Source organism: Artemia sp. Qi Xiang Cuo, chromosome 8 (assembly GCF_049724085.1).
Source record: "Artemia sp. Qi Xiang Cuo chromosome 8, ASM4972408v1, whole genome shotgun sequence".
Classification (NCBI taxonomy): domain Eukaryota; kingdom Metazoa; phylum Arthropoda; class Branchiopoda; order Anostraca; family Artemiidae; genus Artemia; species Artemia sp. Qi Xiang Cuo.
The window spans coordinates 31,887,749-31,908,383 of record NC_142801.1 but is presented as its reverse complement, the minus strand read 5'-3'; the positions used below and the strand labels follow the sequence as shown (position 1 = coordinate 31,908,383).

General features: G+C 34.5%; 1 protein-coding gene across 1 annotated transcript in view; it reads left to right on the top strand.

Annotated features, from left to right (window-relative positions):
* The window catches only part of P5CDh1 (delta-1-Pyrroline-5-carboxylate dehydrogenase 1), a 94,744-nt gene that overhangs the window by 52,236 nt on the left and 21,873 nt on the right, over positions 1–20,635 (top strand). The window contains exons 3-7 of the mRNA XM_089093363.1: positions 4,285–4,418; positions 6,425–6,472; positions 9,445–9,659; positions 17,318–17,483; positions 19,369–19,556. Coding sequence (XP_088949489.1) covers positions 4,285–4,418; positions 6,425–6,472; positions 9,445–9,659; positions 17,318–17,483; positions 19,369–19,556 — 751 coding nt within the window. The remainder of the gene's footprint in view (positions 1–4,284; positions 4,419–6,424; positions 6,473–9,444; positions 9,660–17,317; positions 17,484–19,368; positions 19,557–20,635) is intronic.

The window sequence follows — 20,635 nt, the reverse complement described above, 5'->3', positions numbered from 1 at the left end:
ACTTCTGTATACTTCCGAATAACCAATACTATATGTTAACATTGGGTAAAGTTCATATCTTTTAGCCCTCCCTCTGGGTACTTCGGGGGATTAAGTCATCCTAAAAGACATATTTATCATATTTTCGACCATGCTGAACAAAATGGCTATCTCTAAATTTTGATCGGGTGAATTTGTTAAAAAAATAATTGTGGGTGGGGGCCTTTGTGCCATACTTTTTTATTGTTAAATTAAATTTTTAAATTTAAATTTTATTTAACTTAAAATGTAGCCATCCAAATTTTTTATATGCCCAAGGGTAGTTTACGTAACACACTGGGTAAAAAAAAAAAAAAAAAAAAAAACAAACAAACAAACAAACAAATAAACACGCATCCGGTATCTTTCTTCGGGCAAAAAATGGAAAAAACCAAATTTTTGTAGATAGGTGCTTGAAACCTTTACAGTAGGGTTCTCTAATACGCTGAATATGATGGTGCGATTTTAATTAAGGTTCTAAAACTTTTAGGGGGTCTTTCCCCCTTTTTTTGAAAATCAGCCAAATTTTCTCAGGCGCGTAAATTTTTATGGGTAGCACTAAACTTGATGAAAGTTATATATTTGAAATCAGCATTGAAATCTGATTCTTTTGATATATCTATTGGCATCAAAAACCCGTTTTCTAGAGTTTCGGTTACCAGTGAGCCGGGTCGCTCCTTACTTACAGTTCGTTACCACGAACTGTTTGATAGTCAGGTGAAAAATCCAAAACAAGTAAATAATACGTTGAACGTATATATTTTTTTTTTACTTAGGTTGCAATATTAAGCCGCCTCTGACGATGCACGTCACCGGTGCACGCAACAGAATTCTTTTCGTTCATTTGTAACCGTGGAATAAACAAGAAATTTCAGAGCCCCGTTGTAGACTTTAATTTCAACTAGGTTGCCATAATATCGATGTCCCTTTTTATTAGCAAATTATTTATGTCTTATCTCTCAAACAATTTTGCGTCTTGTCTCTCGAGTCAAGTAGGTTGCTTTGGTAAGGCTTCGGAAACTGCGGAACACTTGGCAGTAGTTCATGGATTCTTGTCAAGATCTTGGGATCTAATCATAAATTGACTAGTATGTTGTGTAAAAAAAACTAAGGTAAATTATTAGGTAATGAGAAAGAAAGATTAAGATTCTGCACCAGGTGGAAAAAAAAGTTTATTGTTGATTGGAAAGAAAGATTTAGATTCTACGTAAAATAGAAAAATAAAAAAAAACATTGATGTTGTTAAAAGAGAAAGAAAATTGCGTAAGTCATGAAGCACTCGTTTGGGGTGCTATTATTGCGACAAAATTTTTCGACAAATGATTAACGAAGGCCTCGTGTTTCAGAAAAAATCGGTTTTAAAGCATAAGTAATCTTATATTCACACAGTCGTGTTTTTGACATCATCGCATCTTATTACAATCATTAGAAAATTTTAAATTATGCAAAAAATATATTCTTACTTGTTCTTGTACTTGTCCTAGGACCAGGCGCTTTTTTCGCCTCACCCGGTATTCATATGTTTGGTGGGAATCTGTTTAACAGTAAGCTCCTCAGACTCCAAAAACTTATTTCTGATTTCAGATAAAAAAAAATTGTATCATATTGCATACCATCCAGGCTTTCATAATTATGTGTTTTATCTTTGTATTTGTTTCACTTTATTTGTATTACTAGGTGGTTTCTGATGCTTTAACTAATTTTTCAATGGGTATCTTTTTTTCTGAAGTTTTCCGAAGCTCTAGAATGTGACTTTTTGTTGAAGGTGAAACTAATCAACGCAACGAATTTTTGAAGAATTGTGAACAAGAATTGCAAAATGTGACAAATGTCAGGTAATTTGGTTAAGAACGAATAGGATACTATTCTTGGAGACAAATTGTGGCTTAAATCTTGTTTAGTTTACGGGGATCTCGGCAAAAATAAGTGGTTTGGTCTCTTTTGACCTCTTATTAGCTTTCAACACGTTTACAAATGAAACAAAGCTTATCATAGCCCCCGCGTTAGCGTAGACACTGAGTAAAGACAAATATGTGTCTCAGGTATTAGTATTAAATTAGTATGATCATATGATATTATTTTTGATTATCGCATAGTATATTACCATTATCTACTATTATTATTATCATTGCCTCTACGGAATGGTGCAGGAGACCTTATTCTGTTGCATACTGAAAGTTTTGGTGTCATTTCTAAGAGTTATTAAATAAAAAAAACAAGTTTTTTTAACTGAAAGTAAGGAGCGACATTAAAACTTAAAACAAACAGAAATTATTTCGTATATGAAAGGGGCTGTCCCCTCCTCAACGCCTTGCTCTTTACGCCAAAGTTTTTTATTGTTGAAAAAAAATAGAGTTGTGAGAAAGTCAAACTTTAACGTAAAGAGCAAGGCGTTGAGGAGGGGACAGCCCCTTAAAAAGGGCACTAGAACTTTAATTTCCATTCCAATGAGCCCTTCCACGACATTCTAGGACCACTGAGTCGATACGATCACCCCTGGGAAAAAAAAACAACAAATAAACACGCACCCGTGATCTTTCTTCTGGCAAAAAATACAAATTCCACATTTTTGCAGATTAGTGCTTGAAACCTCAACAGTGTGGTTCTCTGATACGCGGAGTCCGGTGGAGTGATTTTCACTAAGGTTCTATAATTTCTAGGGTTTCTTTCCTCCTTTTTCGAAAATCAGCCACATTTTCTCAGGCGCGTAAATTTTGATTGGTAAGATTAAACTTGATGAAACTTATATATTTGAAATTAGAATTGAAATCTGATTCTTTTGATGCATCTATTGGTATCAAAAAAATATGAGCGTGAGTTTCCGTTTTTTAGAGTTTCGGTTACCATTGAGCCGGGTCGCTCCTTACTTACAGTTCGTTACCACGAACTGTTTGAAACCGACCGAAGGTCAATCTTTCAGCCCTTTAACGCCCCGTTGCCCCCGGGCACCCCGAATACCACGTGGTATTGGATAAAATATCAAGATAACTATTTTAACCAACACGACCGCAAGGTTCTAAAGTTGTACCCACGGGGCTGGCCTAATAACTGAAGTCCAAGCAATGACGACCCCCAAATCTCACAATTAGCCCTGTTGAGGATCACATCAAATGAACCCAGACATTTCAAGCCTCTATCCTCAGAATTACAAAATATTTATTTTTCTGAGAAGCATGGTCATGGATGCGTGTTTATATGTCTCGGCTTTTTTTCAGTGGTTATGATACTGAACTAGTGGTCTTAGAATACAGGAACCGACCTCATTCGAACGAGAATTGAAAGTTCTCGTGCCCCCTTTTTAATTAACAAAAAAGATCCCGCTACAGCAAAACAGCGATTTATACCTTTTTATGACGTGGGCCAAATATGGGTCAAAATATTTTCTAGCGAAAACCCTGAGATACCAACTTTAGAGCAATCGGAAAGCTTTCTATATTGCTCCCACTTTTTAGATGCCATGATCCCACATCGGATTGTCCTGAAATTAATATTTCACAGTCTGCGCAGAATAAACAGCTATTATAGGTAGTTGCTCTCAACTTTCACTTGACCCGAGCTAATTTATTTGATGCTTCGTTGTTCCCTATGCAGTAGCTGTATAGTTGCATACCAACTGTTATGGGTGAATTCAGTGAATCTTTCCTTGGATTGGGACAGGGGGACCAGGAATATCAAAAGAAGTATTTCCGACCCAAGTTTTCCATATTTATCTGAAGGATCCTTCAGATAAAAAGGTGAGAAAATAATTTTCTTCCTTAACCTGGTATTAATTTCAGCTGTATGGAAAAAACAGTGGTCTAAGGAATATATTTATGGTTTTATTCATTTTTTGTTGTCGCATTTGTTATTTAACTTTGTCGTATTTGTAAAAACCCTCGTTATTAGTGCTTTTAGCGCGAAAAAGAGTAAGTTTAATAAAATATGTCTGTGTCTATGTCTATATCTTTCAATCAAAGCATTTTATGTAGTACTCATTAAAGTGCAAATAATACCCCATCCTTTTGAGGATTTGAGGGGCGATAATACCATTCTTATTATGAATATTCTCATTTGTGGTAATTTATGTTCGCTATAAGTTTATCCTCACAGTAACTTCTGTTAGTTTTAAATTTCGTTTCTTCATTCCATGTAATTTGTGCTTTGTTTGAGGATTGACATCATATATAATCCAATTTCTGCTCATTTTAGCTTTAAACTTGTTCTTTACTTCTCATGGAAAGGTTTTTCTCTGTTTTAATTGATTTTAAAAATGGATATTTTTTATAGAATATCTGAAGGGTAGTGAAGAGCGAACAAGATTAGAAGAGGCACTTCATAGATTGAGTAATGACTGTACGGATGTTCCTATTGTCATTGGAGGCAAAGAATATAGGACAGAGAAAGTTAAATATCAACCAATGGTAGGTAAATCAGTAGATTTCTTTTTATTGAATAGGGAACACAATGGAAGAGAGGATGAATAAAGACACTCTTATTGCATATTTTATATGTTTCGAGCCACATATATATCATTTCCTTCAACTTTTGGAACTGAAACAGAGTTTTAGAGAATTGATGAGATTTAGAATCAGTTTCGGGGTTCGGCGTATTCTCCCCGCAAAAAAATCCCCTATTACATTATTCAACACACCCTCCCCCTCGAAAATCTCCCCTGGAAAATTCCCTCCAAAAATTCTTACCTGAAAATTTTTTGTCACTTGTAAAATTTAGCAGCCAAAGGAAAACTAAGACAGGTAAAAAGAATGAAGAAAAGAAGGGATTCTGGAATATTCTACTTATATTCCAAAATATATAAATAATATATGGTATAGAATCAAACAGTTCGTGTTAGCGAACTGCAAATTAGGAGCGGATCGGGCCAATAGTAACCAAAATTGTAAAAAAAAAAAGGAATTTTAGGAAAAATTAGTACATAAAAAGTTTGGTTTTTTATGCTGATTCCAAGTATATAAAGTTCATTAAGTTTAATACTACGTATCCAATGCCACGAGTCTGAAAAATTTTGCCCGATTTTGGAAAAAAAAGGGAAAACTCACAAAAAGCCAAGTGATCACAACGAAAGTCACACCCCTTGGAAACGATCCGTGGAAGTTTCAAGCCGAGCTAACAATCAACACCAAACTTACCTGCGCTATTTCTACTAAAGCTTTATCTATCACAAGGCCTTAAACATACTCTAGGGTCCTTGTCTCTGGGGCTGTTTTGGTCTAATGAATCTATACTAAGTCCTTGGGCCAAGGAGACTTACCAAATATGACTCCAGCAAATGTTCATTTTTCACACAGACCCTAGCAGAAAAAAAATTGGTATGTTTGGTCTTGACTGTTAGCTTAGCTTGAAACTTTCAGGCGTCGTTTCCCGGCCAAGGAGATCTCAAGTTGTTTTTTTAATGCTGTACAACGAAAATGTGCAAGAATGCTTGCTTAAACAAGCAGTTTTTTATTGTTACATATTTTACTTTTTAACATCAAGAGGTTTGTAACAGTTTCTGTTGGTTCGCTTGGTTGAAGTTAAAAAAATTCTCGGTAATTGTATGATATATCCTCTGCAGCTCAAGCTGTTCAGGCATTGATGCACAGTAAACCGGTTTCTTTCGCTAGTGTCTTTAAACTCAGCGTGAGAAAAGACACAGAGAAGTGACAAAATGGATGGGAAATGTATAATTTGGGCAATATACTTGCACGTTAGAGGAAGTGGGGGTAAAGTATTTACACAGTGTGAAGTCAGAAAACAATTCTTAGTTCATAAGATCAGAATAATTGTAGCTAATACATTTTGCATGCAAGTGCGATTTACTTTACCCCTACTCCGTAATGTGCAAATATATAGCCCGAATTTGTTTCTAAAGTATTGTATTTTTATCATACCTAGGTATGTTTTATTAGGATTAACCTAACTTCACTTCTTGAGCTGCAGGGGAGATATCATACAAGTACCAAATTCTCTTTGGAGCTTTTAGCAAGATTTTTTTTTTTTGTTAGATCACAGAGAACCTAAATTAGTAAGACTGAAATGGACATTACTTAGGGGTGAAATTGTGTTCTGGCCAAACTTTCTTTAATGTTTTAAGGAAACAGTAGAGACAAGTGAATGAAACTCTCAGGAATTAACTCGAATATCGAATTTGGAAGTCTCTGAGAGTTTCATTCGCCTAACTGTACTACTTATTTTGAAAATGTCAAAGAAAGTTTGTTCGGAAAGAAAACTATTTACCCTATGTTGTAAAATTGATACAATTACGCGCTCTGTAAAGTTACACGCACTTATTCTAGAAAGCTACTTTTTTTAATAATTCTATTTTCTTTTTATTCTTGTTATTGAAAACTTTGAAAGCTTCATAAAGATATTTGATATACGTTTTGAAGACAAACTTTCCCTTTTGTCATTTATATATTTTTATTTTTAGCCATTTGATCATGGAAAGAATGTGGCCAAGTTCTATTATGCTGATAAGGTATGTTTCTGATTTAATTCTAGTTATACTAATTCATCCACTGTTTGATTTTTTTACGCACATTAGACTTGCTTTTATGGAAGAATTTTTTTTTTTACAGCTTTAGTATCAATTCATCCTAAAACCGTGGTTACTGCTACACCATTGCTGTTCCCAATCATTCATTTTCTTTGCCACTTTGTGTAATCTTGATACGGTAAATCGGGTTTTCTGTGTATTCATTAAAATGTTTATTTTTATTGAAATAAAAAGTGCAGTATTTTTCTCTTTCTGATTGAATCAACATAGCCGAAAATGCAAATACAAATGATTGCAAAATCGAACGCATTGTTTATTTTGAGGTTAGTGTATATTGATTGAGATGTATAAAAAGCAAAAGCTGAAGGATTGGATAATAAATACAGTAATTTTGACTTAAATCGGGGGCCACCCCTGTGATTTCGTGCTTGCTTCGGTTTATGCTACATAAGCCACCTTGAAAGTGAATAATATAGCGGGCTGCTCCTAATCTCTTCTTAAGAAAATATTTCTTACCTTCTTCGAAACACTGATTCAGTGCTAAACTTCATTCGCATCGCGTACTATTTCCAAGGGACTGTACTTTCTGAAGTCACTATCAATCTAATATGGATCAAAAACTCTTTTTTAGTTGTTGTTCTTTGCTTTATTTCTATATAAAAATAAGCAACGTCTTTAAGACATGAAAGAAAGTTAAAAATTTTTTTAAGTTTAGTTCAGAATCGCTAAAGCTATTTAATTCAAACCAGAGAAATACCTGAAAATTTAAAAATTAATTTGTTTTTTGTTAGATATTAAATAAAAAAACATAAGTTTTTCAACTAAAAGTAAGGAGTAACATTAAAACTTAAAACGAACAGAAATTATTACGTATATAAGGGGTTCGCCCCCTCGTCAATACCTCGCTCTTTACGCTACAGTTCGAATTTTGTTCTAATTCTTTAAGAATGAATCACAAAGGCCGTTTAATTAGAATAAATTTGAAAGTACTAAAAAAAACTTTAGCGTAAAGAGTGAGGTATTGACGCGGGGGCGAATCCCGTCATATGCGTAATAATTTCTGTTCGTCTTAGGTTTTAATGTTGCTCCTTACTTTCAGTTGAAAAAACTTGTTTTTTTATATATTTAATTTCTGATTGAAAAATTATCTTCCCAAATGAAAAATTCCTCCATGGAGAGATCCTTCCACGTAACCCCTCCCCCGACCCTCCCCCCTCCACACAAAAAAATCCCCCTGAAAACGTATGTATATTTCCCAATAACTAATATTATATGTAAGCATTGGGCGAAGCTCAGAACTGGCAGCCCTTCCCCCTAGGACTGTGGGGGATAAAGCCATCCTTAAAGACAAAGTTAATATATTTTTAGACCATGTTGAACAAAATAGCTACTTCAAAATTTTGATCGGGTGACTTTGGGAAAACATGAGCGCGGGAGGGGACTAGTTTCCCTCCAATTTTTTCGGTCACTTGAAAAGGGCACTAGAGCTTTTAATTTCCGTTTGAATGAGCCGTTTTGCGATATTCTTTGCCCTCCAATCACTTTCTTCTATTAAAAAGGGCACTAGTCCTTTGAATTTCCAATTGAATGAGCCCTTTTTGAAGTTTCTTCGACAACGCTTTCTATGAAAACCTTATATGCCCCCAGGGCATAACTTACAACCCTTGCCCTGAGGGCTGTGGGGGGAGTGTCCTTCTCAAAGACATAATTTCCAGATCTAACAACTACGTTGAACAAAATGGCTATCTCAAAATTTTGATTGGATGTATTTGGGGAAATGGTGGGTGTGGAAGGGGTGTTAGTTGGCTTCTAATAATTTTCGGCTATTAAAAAGGGCACATGCCCTTCCAATTTCCAATCGAATGAGCCCTTTTTGAAGTTTCTACGACAACTCCTTTGATGCGAAGTACCCTGGTCTAAAAGAAACCAAAAAAAAAAAAAAAAAAAAAAAAAAAAAAAAAATAATACAGTGTGCCAACATCGTTCTTTACTTAGGCAGCGTTATGGCGCTGCCTATGATAGAAATGCTGTCTGCACAGAAAAATAAATCATGCGTGGAAACCATTTTAAATTTGTTAGCAAAAAGGGAACCAAGGGAAATCATCCTTATTAAGACATAAACCCGCAAGGTTGAATCCCGTAGAGGTTTGATTTCGGGGACACCTTCCTCCTCCTTATTTTGAATCAGAGTCGTTAGTATGACTATGCTACGGCTCTTATACTAAACATGAAAAAGAAATTGAAATGAGATAATTTTATGATCGATGGTGTATAGTTACTAGTTATTATCAATGTTCTTACATTATTTAGTTCCTCTTTTTTAACTGTTCTCTGTGATTTAGACTGCAGATCAACTTTTTTTAAATTTTATTACATTTTTTTTTATTATTAGCTATGGCCATTAGTATATTTGCTCATATTTTATATCTACAAAGATTTAGCTTCTGGAATTCTGATCTTCTTTTTCATTTTTATTATCTCTGTGTCATTTAAAGTTGTGTTTATGTATTCTTACAACTGGCCGGTATAAAGAAAAGAAGGAGGATTTTCATATGTGTCAACATTAATTTGCTTGATTCTGGAATGAGCTTGAAGTAGGTGTAATTGCAGATAATTCAAACTAACAAAGCTGCCGACTTCTGCTGTCTTTTTGATTAAGTTAGCATTGGTGCCATTTATAAAAAAAAAAATGGACTGCCTTATTGGACTTTTGTTTAATATTGCGTTCATAAATGTTGTAATTTTTTTGTCTATCCGTTATATTAAACCGTAAACGATTATATTTAAAAAAAAAGAAATTCCTTGATGTTTTCTTAAGAAGGTTTTTAATTGTGTTATTCTTTAGTAATATTTAACTACGTTAAATTGCACGGGATAAGCAAGAAAGAACAACGAAAATGGGCGTTTCTTGACAGAATGGTTCTGAGCTCTAATGATCTGATTTATTTTAACAGGAGCTGCTTGGTAAAGCCATTGATACCTCTTTGACTGCAAAGAAAACCTGGGAAAAAACCCCGTTATCAGATAAGGTGGATATTTTTTTAAAAGCCGCTGACCTAATGTCAACGAAATATCGACACGATATGGTTGCTGCCACGATGCTTGGACAAGGGAAAACAGTATTTCAAGCTGAAATAGATGCCGCTGCTGAACTAATAGACTTTTTAAGGTTTTTATTTCTATGTACTTATTTGGCCCCGAAAAAGAGAACTTTCCAGTAGATGAGATTATCACAGCACAGATGTATGTTGCTCCCAGTCACTGGATTGGTACTAACCAGCCACTGCAAAAATAATGGGCATCAACTTTAGAAACAAATAAGTCCCACAATTTCAAATTCTAAACGAGAGAGGATCGCAAATGCAATTTAATAGTGATAAAAAAGTTGATGAGCTATAATTGTGACTTCAAATCAAAACATTCGTGTTAATGAACTGTAACTAAGAAGCGACCCGGCAATAGTAACCAAAACTCTAAAAAACTGAATTTTGACACCAATAGATACATCACAAGAATTGAATTTTTATGCTGATTTCAAATATATAAGTTTCATCAAGTTATGTCTTATCTATCAAAAGTTACGAGTTACCATAAAATTGCCAGGAGAAAGATCATGCATGCTTTTTTTTCAGGGATGATCATATTAACCCAGAGGTCCTAGAATATCGCGAGAGGGCTAATTTGAACGTAAATTAAAAGTTCTTGTGCCATTTTTAAGTGACCCAAAAAATGGGGGGTAGCTAGGCCCCCTTCCACGCTCATTTTTTCCCCAAAGTCACTGGATCAAAATTTTGAGATAACCATTTTGTTTGCATCGTCTTTTGTTTCTTCTTTTTTTCGACGTAACACCTTTAATTTGTGTTGTTTTCTGAGACCACATTGCCGTTCTAGGACGAACAAATAAACTTTCAAATGGGGATAAACCCATTTATTTACACAGTAAAAAAAAGGGTACTAAAGTCCAGATATTTCGATCACATATACAGCGACCGTCTTCAGTAGAAATATTAAAATAATAAAATTGAAACTAGCATATTTATACACAACAAAATAAATAACTTTTTGGGTCACTCAGAAAATAATGAACTTCCGGATTATTAACTTGATTGTTTTCAGAGAGAGTTCACTGACAAAGTTCATTCAAAGTTCTTTATGTGAATTTTCTTCTTTAATCTTGCCCAAATGTAAAACAAATTTCCAATGAAAGTGGCAAAGCCTTCCGTGTCTTCTAAGTGCAAACCAAATGCGGAGTTTATAGATGATTACTGGGCTGGTCTCATTTCCCCATATATACGACGTATTTTCGACATAAGACCTTTAAATTAAGTGCTGTTTTCTTAGACCACACTGCCATCCTAAGACGAACAAATAAACTTTCAAACCGGGATAAATCCATTTATTTAGACAGTGAAAAAACAGGTATAAAAGTCCAGATATTTCGGTCACATACAGCGACCGTCTTCAGTAGAAATACTAAAATAATAAAATTGAGACTAGAATATTTATATACAACAAAATAAATAACTTTTCGGGTCATTCAGAAAATAATGAAGTTCCAGATTATTTTCAGAGAGAGTTCATTGACAAAGTTTATTGAAAGTCTTCATGTAGATTTCCTTCTTTAAACTTGCCCAAATGTAAAAGAAATTTCCAATGAAGGTGGCAAAGCCTTCCGTGTTTTCTAATTGCAAACCAGATCGAACGAGATATCTGGTACTTTTGTAACGGTACTTTTGTACCTTTTTTTTTTTTTTAACTGTCTAAATAAATGGATTTATCGCCATTTGAAACTTTATTTGTTCGTTTGCATAGTCGAAAAATCTAATAACTATGTCTTTAAGGATGACTTGTTCCCCAACAGTCCCCGGGGAGGGACTGCAAGTTATGAACTTTGCCCATTGTTTACATATGTATTGGTTATTAGGAAGTATACAGACGTTTTCAGGGAGGTTTTTTTCTGGTGGGGGGGGGGGAGATTGGAGAAGGGGGTTACGTGGGAAGATCTTTCCATGGAGGAATTTTTCACGGGGGAAGAGAATTTTCCATGAAGGGGGCACCGGATTTCCCAGCATTGTTTATAAAACGATCAGAAATTAAATAAAAAAAAAGTTTTTCAACTGAAAGTGAGGAGCAACATTAAAAGTTAGAATGAACCAAAATTATTACCTATATGAGTGGGTTTGCTCTTTCGTCAATACCTCGCTCTTTACGCTAAATTTTGTTCAGTACTTTCAAAAGAGCTATTTATTCTAATTAAACGGTCTTTTTGATTCAGGGGTCATTCTTAAAGAATTGGAACAAAATTTGAAATAAATAATTTAAGATAGATCATCCAATACTTTCCCATCAGGAGACAACGATTTGTTTTTCTCTTTTAAAATGTGGGGGAGGGTATATAACATAATACTGATGACTAGTCCATGTGTAATAAAAACATGATAAGGTTAAAAGGATCCAAATTAAAGAACATTTTTAATAAATTAGAAAATGCTCTAGCTTTTATGCTATCACGTTTAAAGAATTAATGAGTTAAAGTCAAGGCTCTATAAGCGTTCTTCATAAGAAATACTCTTGAAAAAGGGGGTAAGAGTTGTGGTTCTTTAAGACAATTTAGAGGAATTGTACAGTCAAAACCTTAAATAATATAATTTAGAATTACCGATGGTCCAAGGGTAGTAACTGGAAAAAAAAAATTTGAGTGCCCTTGCACCTGTCTCCAATCTAGCGTACGGTTGAAATGATGTACCAGTCAAGTTCCTCATGATTCTTATCTTATCTTTTTTTTTTTTTTTTTTTTTTTTTTTTTTTTTTTTTATATTGTTGCCTAGTTTCTTTATTGATTGGCGCTACTTTTAAGGAGAGAGCTTAGCTATCAAATTTTACGCACACAATATCTAAACCCTAGATTACAGTTCAAGGTATTGCTTTGTGCAAAATAAATCCTTCTGCCAAAATTCAGGTTGGCAAGATTTGGAACTTTGACAAGCAGCTGAACATAGTGACTTACAATTGCCCAGGAAATAATATTCAAATGAATTCTTATTCTTCCAAACTTTTTCCAACTATTCTTCCAAACTATTTCCATTGTCTTTACTAATAAGACTACTTGGTTAAGTGAAGCTGTCCACTTGATCAGTCTTCTCGTTACCCAACATCACTTCTTCACCTTCACTTATTCCTAGTGTTAGCGACTTAGTCTTCTTGACATTAATTCTCAAACCTATTCATGCATTCTGAACTCGAAATGTGAGCTTTTGCAAATATTTTCATCTAGAATGCTTAAATCATCAGCATAATCTAAGTATAGTAGAGTTTTAGTTCCCTATTTGATTCCGTGTTCTCCCATTTACTTTGCTGTGCTCCTTATGACGAAGTCCATAGAAATGATCCACTTATAAATGAATTTGGAACACAACACTGCTTAACTCCTTGTTGAATGAGAAAGCAGCTGCTGTGTTGTAATATTGTTCCCGTACATGGTACTATTACTTTAATGTATTTATTTGGTATACCACACAAGGATTGGACCTTCGCTAACGCTCTTCTATCAGCTGAATCAGACGCTTGCTCATAATCTATAGAACTGAAGAATAAAGGCGCTTGCTGACTCAGGTACTTCTCAATGATTAATCTAAGAGTGAAAATTTGGTCCACACATCCTCTACCCTTCCTAAAACCACACTGTTCTTCTCTTAAAATTTTATCTACAGCATCTCTTAGTCTAAAAAGTATCATAATACTTAGTAATTTGTTTCCTGTAGATACCAGGGTAATGTCTCTATAATTGCCATATTCACTCTTATCACCTTTCTTATGGATGGGTTTAATTAGAGTTTTCCTAGAATCACTAGGTACTTCCCATTTTCAAAGATTATATTCACAATTTTCAGTAACTTATTTCTAACCTCACAACCGCCATATATAAAAAAATTCATTTACCACACTAACAGAACACAAAATAAATCTTCCTTCACATCCAAAGCGTCACAGATTTTCATTCTCTTTATACATTTTCTGTATCTATCTCGGTTTATTATATTCTCAAAAGTTTCTGCCTATCTCCCTTTAATTCTTTTATTCTTACTGATGTGCCCCCTTCCCATCTTTAACGGGGACAAGTCCAGATTGACTGTTTTCTCTTAATTTATTAAAATGCCAGTACAATCTTTTACTATTATGCTGTCTGACTACAACTTCCAGATCTCCGGCAACTTTATCTGTGGAATCCAATTTACACCTCCTTAATTCACACGTTAATGTTTCCTCCATTTTCTTTACATTTCTCTTAAAATGATCTATCCCTAAAATAATTCTTTTATAGACCCCCCCCCCTCCTATCTAATAAATATAAGCATGTTTTACTAATATTCATAGCTTCATTTTTAACTTTTTTGCCTGAAACACCATCAGCGACTTCACAAGCTATTTTCCAAAAATTATTCCATCCATCTTTTACAATGTCCAATGTTAAACTCTCTAGTTTAGTATTCAACTGTTCTGGAAGGTCCTTCTCAAATTCTCATCCTGGAGTCTACCTACGTTATAACTTCCCGGAAGGTAGTTACCCTTCCTAAATTTCAGCTTTAAATTAAACCTAGACACTACTAGATGGTAATCTTTACTTTCAACAGCAATAACAGCACTCCTATGTACCCTAGTATCTTGTATCGATCCTGCCAGTCTTCGGAACATCAAAAATCAATCAAAACTTGGAATGAACTTTACATCATAAAGAAATCAACCTTATACCCCTTCCTCTAACCGTCTTACACATCAGACCTCCAAAAAAAGAAACCAACAAAGAGAAAAATCTCTAAAAAAAAAAAAAAAACGAGACTGTGGCCCGTGGAGAGAAAAGAAAACAACATAAAAAAAACAGATATTTCGGATATTTCGCCTGTATACAAAAAAAAAAAACCAAGATAAAACTCAAAACCAATAAACCCCCCACAAAAAAAAACAAAAACAAAAAAAAAATGTACAATCGGCGCAAACTGATCCACGTAGGGAAAAGATGCTAATATAGAGTTACTTCAGTGAGGACACCAGAGTAACTGAGGAAAAATAAAAAAAACTGTAAATTACTTTAATTATTAAGTTGTGAAATAGTCCCTTTGTTAGCTATTACTGAAGCAAATCGTTTGGGTCTAGCAGGTAAAATAGTCCCCTGGTGATTATTTAAAATCTTTACTCCCTTATTGACTGTTGATTCACTCTTTAGAAGGCTATCATAAATTGGGTCAATATTTATATTACCCGTGTCCCTATTTATGGAAAGGTTAGCAAACATATGTTTTTTAATTTCTATGGCTTCCCTGGCCCATTGGGTGTAACCCTTATAATTAGAAATAGCCAAGGCTTCATCAATTTTTACAAAATGATCTGGTTGAAGCCAAATATGCTCTGCTAAAGCTGAAACGAAAGTTTCTGGAGGCTTGCTTAATTGTAGGGTTTTTTCTATTGAGTTTCGGTATTCAATAAACCTTTCAACAAATTGTTGGTGAGTCCTACCAATATAGAACTTCCCACAAGAACACGGAATTTTATATACCCCACTTACTAAATTTCCCCGAGTTAAATCCTTACCAGAACTAAAAAAACTACCCATTGGCCTCAGCGATTGGAAACATATATCAATATCAAATTTACGTAAAACCCGTAAAAGTTTCTCACCCAAACCAGGTACATATGATAATGAAATGAAGCTTTTTGAAACAACTAAATCTAAAGACTGAGAAATCTCAATAACCCTACTATTATGTTTAACCAGTCTATTTTCAATTATTTTATCAATGAACTTAATTGGATAATTATTACAAAACAAAATATCCCTCAAGTATAGTAAGTCCGAATCCAGAAAGTCTTGTGAATAAATACCATAGGCTCTATGCAATAGTAAAAGTAAAACCCCCCTTTTCACCGACAGAGGATGAAAAGAATGAAAATTTAAATACATATCGTTTTGTGTTGGTTTTCTGTAAATCGACAAAAGTAAATTGAGATCCCTTTTAATTAATAAAATAACCAGAAAAGGTAATTTATTATTATCCTCATACTCAACTATAAATTTAATATTATTATCAAAACTATTTAAATGCTTACAAAATAGGTCTAAGGAGCCCAATCCATGTTTCCAAACGCACACCACATCATCCATGAACCTACCCCAGAAGTAAGGGGAAATTCTAAAACTGTTTATAGCGGAGGTTTCAATGGCATCTATGAATAGATTTGCCAATAAAGGAGAAAGAGAAGCCCCCATAGGTAACCAAAAAATTTGTCTATAAAACTCCCCTCAAAAACCAAAATTAAAAGAAAATTCATTTACCAGAATAATTAGTCTCATAATGACATCAATATCCAAACTAGCTATCTTTCATTCGCCAAAAAAAGAAGCAGGTCTGTCCCCAGAAGAGAAAATTTCGAATTGTCAATTGACAAAAATTTAGTTTGGGGAGGGGGCAGCATGTATTTTTTAAATCTAGGAGGGGTGTAAATTTGTCTTTTTAATTTTTTCACGGAAAACACCAAAAGAAAACTTTTTTAATGAAAATACCAAAAGAAAAATTTTCGATAAAAATAATTTCTTTTTTTTTCTTTTAAAAAGGGAATAAGCACAAGCGATGAAAAACACATCTTAATGATGTGCAGTGTGATAATAACTATCATGCAATAACAACAAATCAAGCAAAAGTAGGACAAACTATGTTGTCTCTTTGGCATACCACAGAGCAATAAAGCAATAGCAGGGATACAGTTGGTTTACTAATAAAATCTAGCCAAATAAAATAGTCTATATATTTAAAAAAAAATTCATATGCCCCAGGTCAAAACAATTTGAACTAAATACAAGTTAATCCTCCACTTCTCTGGCTATCTGCTAACGAACAACTGAATGACCAATGATGAAATCAACCAAGTTCCTTGTCGATCCAAAAACTCGGTGGGTGTGAATTCTCTTGGCACTTGTTCTGTATTGCGCGGCACAATTTCTTAAGCTTCTCATAGTAAGCTTCTTTATTGATTGTTTCCCCGTGCGACAAAAAACCAATCAGTAAAATGGCTTATCTGTCCTAAAACGCTGTGCACATGACTTTTAGAGGTGCCACGATGTGCTTAGGTTTCACTTCTACCAGCGATGAAGTGTGCTTCTATTTCATCGGGCGAGAATAACCAAGTGCAACGTTATTAAAACTGTAGGCTGTTCGTATGTGAAGGTGTGTAGAGGATATTTTTAAACCCTATTAGGGTCGGCTTGGAAATTTGTTTGGAAAATAGGAGCTGGTGTGCAAGGCTTAGCTGCCCTTTGTTAGATCTAAAATTGTTCCGATGAAGCCACTCAATTTGTCAAGGAAAACCACATTGTTGTTTGTTTTTCAAACTGTGCTATATAGAACGGTATGTTGTAGCTGTCTTATTACGTGTTTATTATTTTCCATTAGCTATTTGTTCTTTTGACGATTTAACAGCTCCATATCTTGGTTGTTCTTCCATCTTTCTATTATTTGTGCATATTCTTAATATTTTCTTCTTTTACCTTTATGTATGAATTTGGATAAGGAGGAAGTCACTGCTGTCTATCATCTCTTTTTATGAAGAAAACTTTATTGTTTCTAGATGTTTATGCCATTTTCTTTTATTTCACTTAAAAAAACTTTTTATAAGAGCAATAAAACAAGTTCAACTAGACCTTTGATGTGTAGGGGTTCAAACCTTATTCGCGCATCACCAAACTGAAAATTCTGAAGAGGGGGCTTCAATACTCCACTGTTTATGACCCCAAACCAGTCAAACCTTGCTTCTCCTAAAGTATCAAAATTTTTATAGATTCAATGCAGCTTTTGTTCAAGATGACACAAGATATACCCCACTGAGTCCACAGGGTATTGACAACAAGTTTCGCCAAAGGGCTCTTGATGGCTTTGTTGCTGCAATATCGCCGTTTAATTTCACTGCCATTGGAGGAAATATTGCTTACACGCCCACTTTAACTGTAAGTGCAATGAATTGTGGTTATATTTTAACATTATACATATGACTATCATTCGGGATTTGTTTCAGCTTTACAACAAACTACTTACCAACCAATCCCAATTTTGATTTATGGCTTACTATGGCTTAACAGTATTTACCCTACCCATTATTGTACTTAGTTGAAACTGATGTGATAACTAGGAATAACAGGAAATCTATATGCTTTTAAGTATAAAAACGTAAGCTTAGGATGGGTTAGGGTTTAGACGGCTCTGGGATTAAAATTTAATTTTTTAAATTTAAAGTAGCTCTTTCAGGTTAGAACATACTCTGCGCTACAGTTGAACGAACTCTGTTTATTTATGTGCTAATCAGTGTGAACTGTGCGACATTTATATTTATAATTATGATATGATATGATAATTATAATCATGATATTACATGTAAGACCTTGTAATGGTTATAGCTTAGAAAATTTTGAGAAGGAAACAAGCATTGGTTCGCATAACTGAGCTTGGTAAAGGTGTAGAAGAGTGGTTTTCACGAACTTGGGAAGCTGTTATGCTTCTTAAAGGAAACTCCTTGAATTGAAGCACTAACCATCATGTTACTTCTCACTCACTTAGAAGGTATTTGTGCTAGTGTCAGTGGTGGGGAACCTTTTGATATCTGTTTGTTGATATTTTGGAAAATCCCTTATAGAACTCTAGTAGTTTGTCAAATATAGTTGGATAATTTAGATAATCTTTATTCTTCGCTCGGCTAATTCTTTGGCCTTAGTTTTGAAGACTTTTGCGAGTGAAAGTGGCACAAAAGTAAAGTAAACCCAATCAAAACCATGAGAGGGGAGGGGAGCCTCTTGTCATTCGTAAACTAAACAAAAGTTGAAAAATAATATACATTTTGGAGGAGGGATAATAATAAGAACAGTTATAATTAAGTGGTGTAAAAACTTGTGATTGGGTACCTTTTTGTAGTTGAAGCTTGTCTGCTAATTTTTGGACCGTAGGTGCTTGTCTGTAAAAACGATACTTTAGGGCCAAGTAAGTACCACATGCTTTATCTATTATGAGGTTTCCTTTTATCTTTTTAATGGCCAGTACAAAGTGTTACAAAAATTTTTAGCGAAATATTCGTTTTTTGTGTGTAATAAAATAAATTTTATTGAATTGATGTTAGAAAATGTTAATAAATCGAACCCAAGGATTCATATTTTTCATTATTCGATCAACAAAGACCAAGTGCTATGTTTAGTCCAAATACTATGTTGAGATTAGGCAGGTTTTTTGTTGGTTGGTTTTTTTTGGGGGGGGGGGGGGGGTGGTGGAGTACAAAAATGACATTTTTTGCTCACCAGACCCACAAAAATGTTTTTTGTTTTTTATTGTTCTGTTGACGCCTGTCGCCAGAAAATCACATGGCATATCACTTCCAAGAACGGATCCACAACACAAGTCGTTTTCAAGCTTCTCCCTTCACTCCTTCCCTGCTTGTAAGACCTGAAAAATTCCACGGAATGTAGTGTGATATGAAATGTAAGACTTGAAAGATTCTATGATTCTTTATCCCCAAATATTGGTAATAAACACAGGCTTAGAATCCAGGTTGAATCCGTGAAAATCCTATGTTTAATCCTATGAAAGAGAAGGGAATGAGTTCAAATTTGATTATTTTTTCAAAGTTACGAGCTCAAAGTTTTTATGGACCCTAATTAGGATCCTAAGTTCGTCCCTGAAGGCTTCAACCAGTGAAATAAAGACGCTGGTATCTTTTTGTTAGTTCTTATGAATTTAGATTAGTTATAGAGAATGTCAGAAAGCTATTCACTTGTATTTTTTTTGCTATAGATTTAATGCCCCCCGTGGTAGTTTCTCTAATTTTCTGATTTTGTTTTCCTTTTCAAGGGAAATGTTGTTCTCTGGAAGCCTTCTGACACTGCCGTTCTTTCCAATTACATGGTATACAAAATATTGACAGAGGCAGGAATGCCAGATGGTGTTGTCAATTTCGTACCTGCAGATGGCCCGGTTTTCGGCAAGGTTATTACGCAGTCCTCTGAACTTGGAGGAATTAATTTCACTGGATCCGTACCGTAAGCCAAGTGTTTTATGGATTGAAGTGCTGTTTTTTAATGATGCTTAGTATTTCTTTACGTTTTCGACAAAATGTTTTTCTCTAGTTTTGTGATTTGCGGCAAAAAAATTTTCTCTCGCTTTCTTTCTCTTGCAATTTTTTCCCTTGCAATTTTGACTTTATCGTTGGTAGCAACCCTAATTATGACGATTGAATATTAAAGCCAATAGAGATCAGATTCCATTAATTTCGGCCCTTGAGTTTTTTTGTTTTTTTTTTTTTGAATTTGGCATTGCATCCCGAGGATATTTTGAACTTCTGGCTCATTACCAAAAATTTATTCTCAAATTTTAGTCTGTGTAGATACTGTCTTGGCAGTAGTGGTTTTAGGCCTCTTAATCTGGGGTGCAAGGTATACCACAGGAGTGTAAAAATATAAAATAATCGGAATTTAATGTCAGATGTCAAAAAATTGGGGGAGGGGCAGCTGTTCCCTCTGCTTAAGCCTAGAACCGTCACTGTTTCTCGAGGCTCTATTTTGGGCATGCACTTAGCTGTAAATTTTCCAATAGGAAAAATGTCCCAAAAATTAAGAAACGTACATAATCACAACTTACAATGGATATTTAGAGGATAGTGGATCCTGTCGAATAAAGGTGAAAATAGTAACGAGGGAAAGATAAAGCAGCTAAAAAGAAATAGACGGCGATAAATTGGCTAGACCTTAGTGGAACAGTTTGTTGAGGGGGGGGGGAGTTTACAGTGGATTAAGAAAAAACAAGCAAAATATAAGCAAGGGTTTAGGGAAATGGGCAAATACCCATGAATATGTCTGACTTTTACCCCTTTTTCGGGGACCTTTGTCAGCAGAAAATTGAAAATGAAACAGAAAAGGGAAAAGTGAAGAATGAGACTACTAATAACTGAAGCCACTAAAGTAGGTAAAAATGATAAATTGTTGTCTATAAACCTAAAAGAAGAATTCAGAGTGCGTTTATATAAGCTACGTATTACCATAAGATTATTAACGTATGTAGCGTCGAAAATATAGAAAGAAGCACACCCTGTTGCAAATATGAATCTGCAACGAATCTTGAT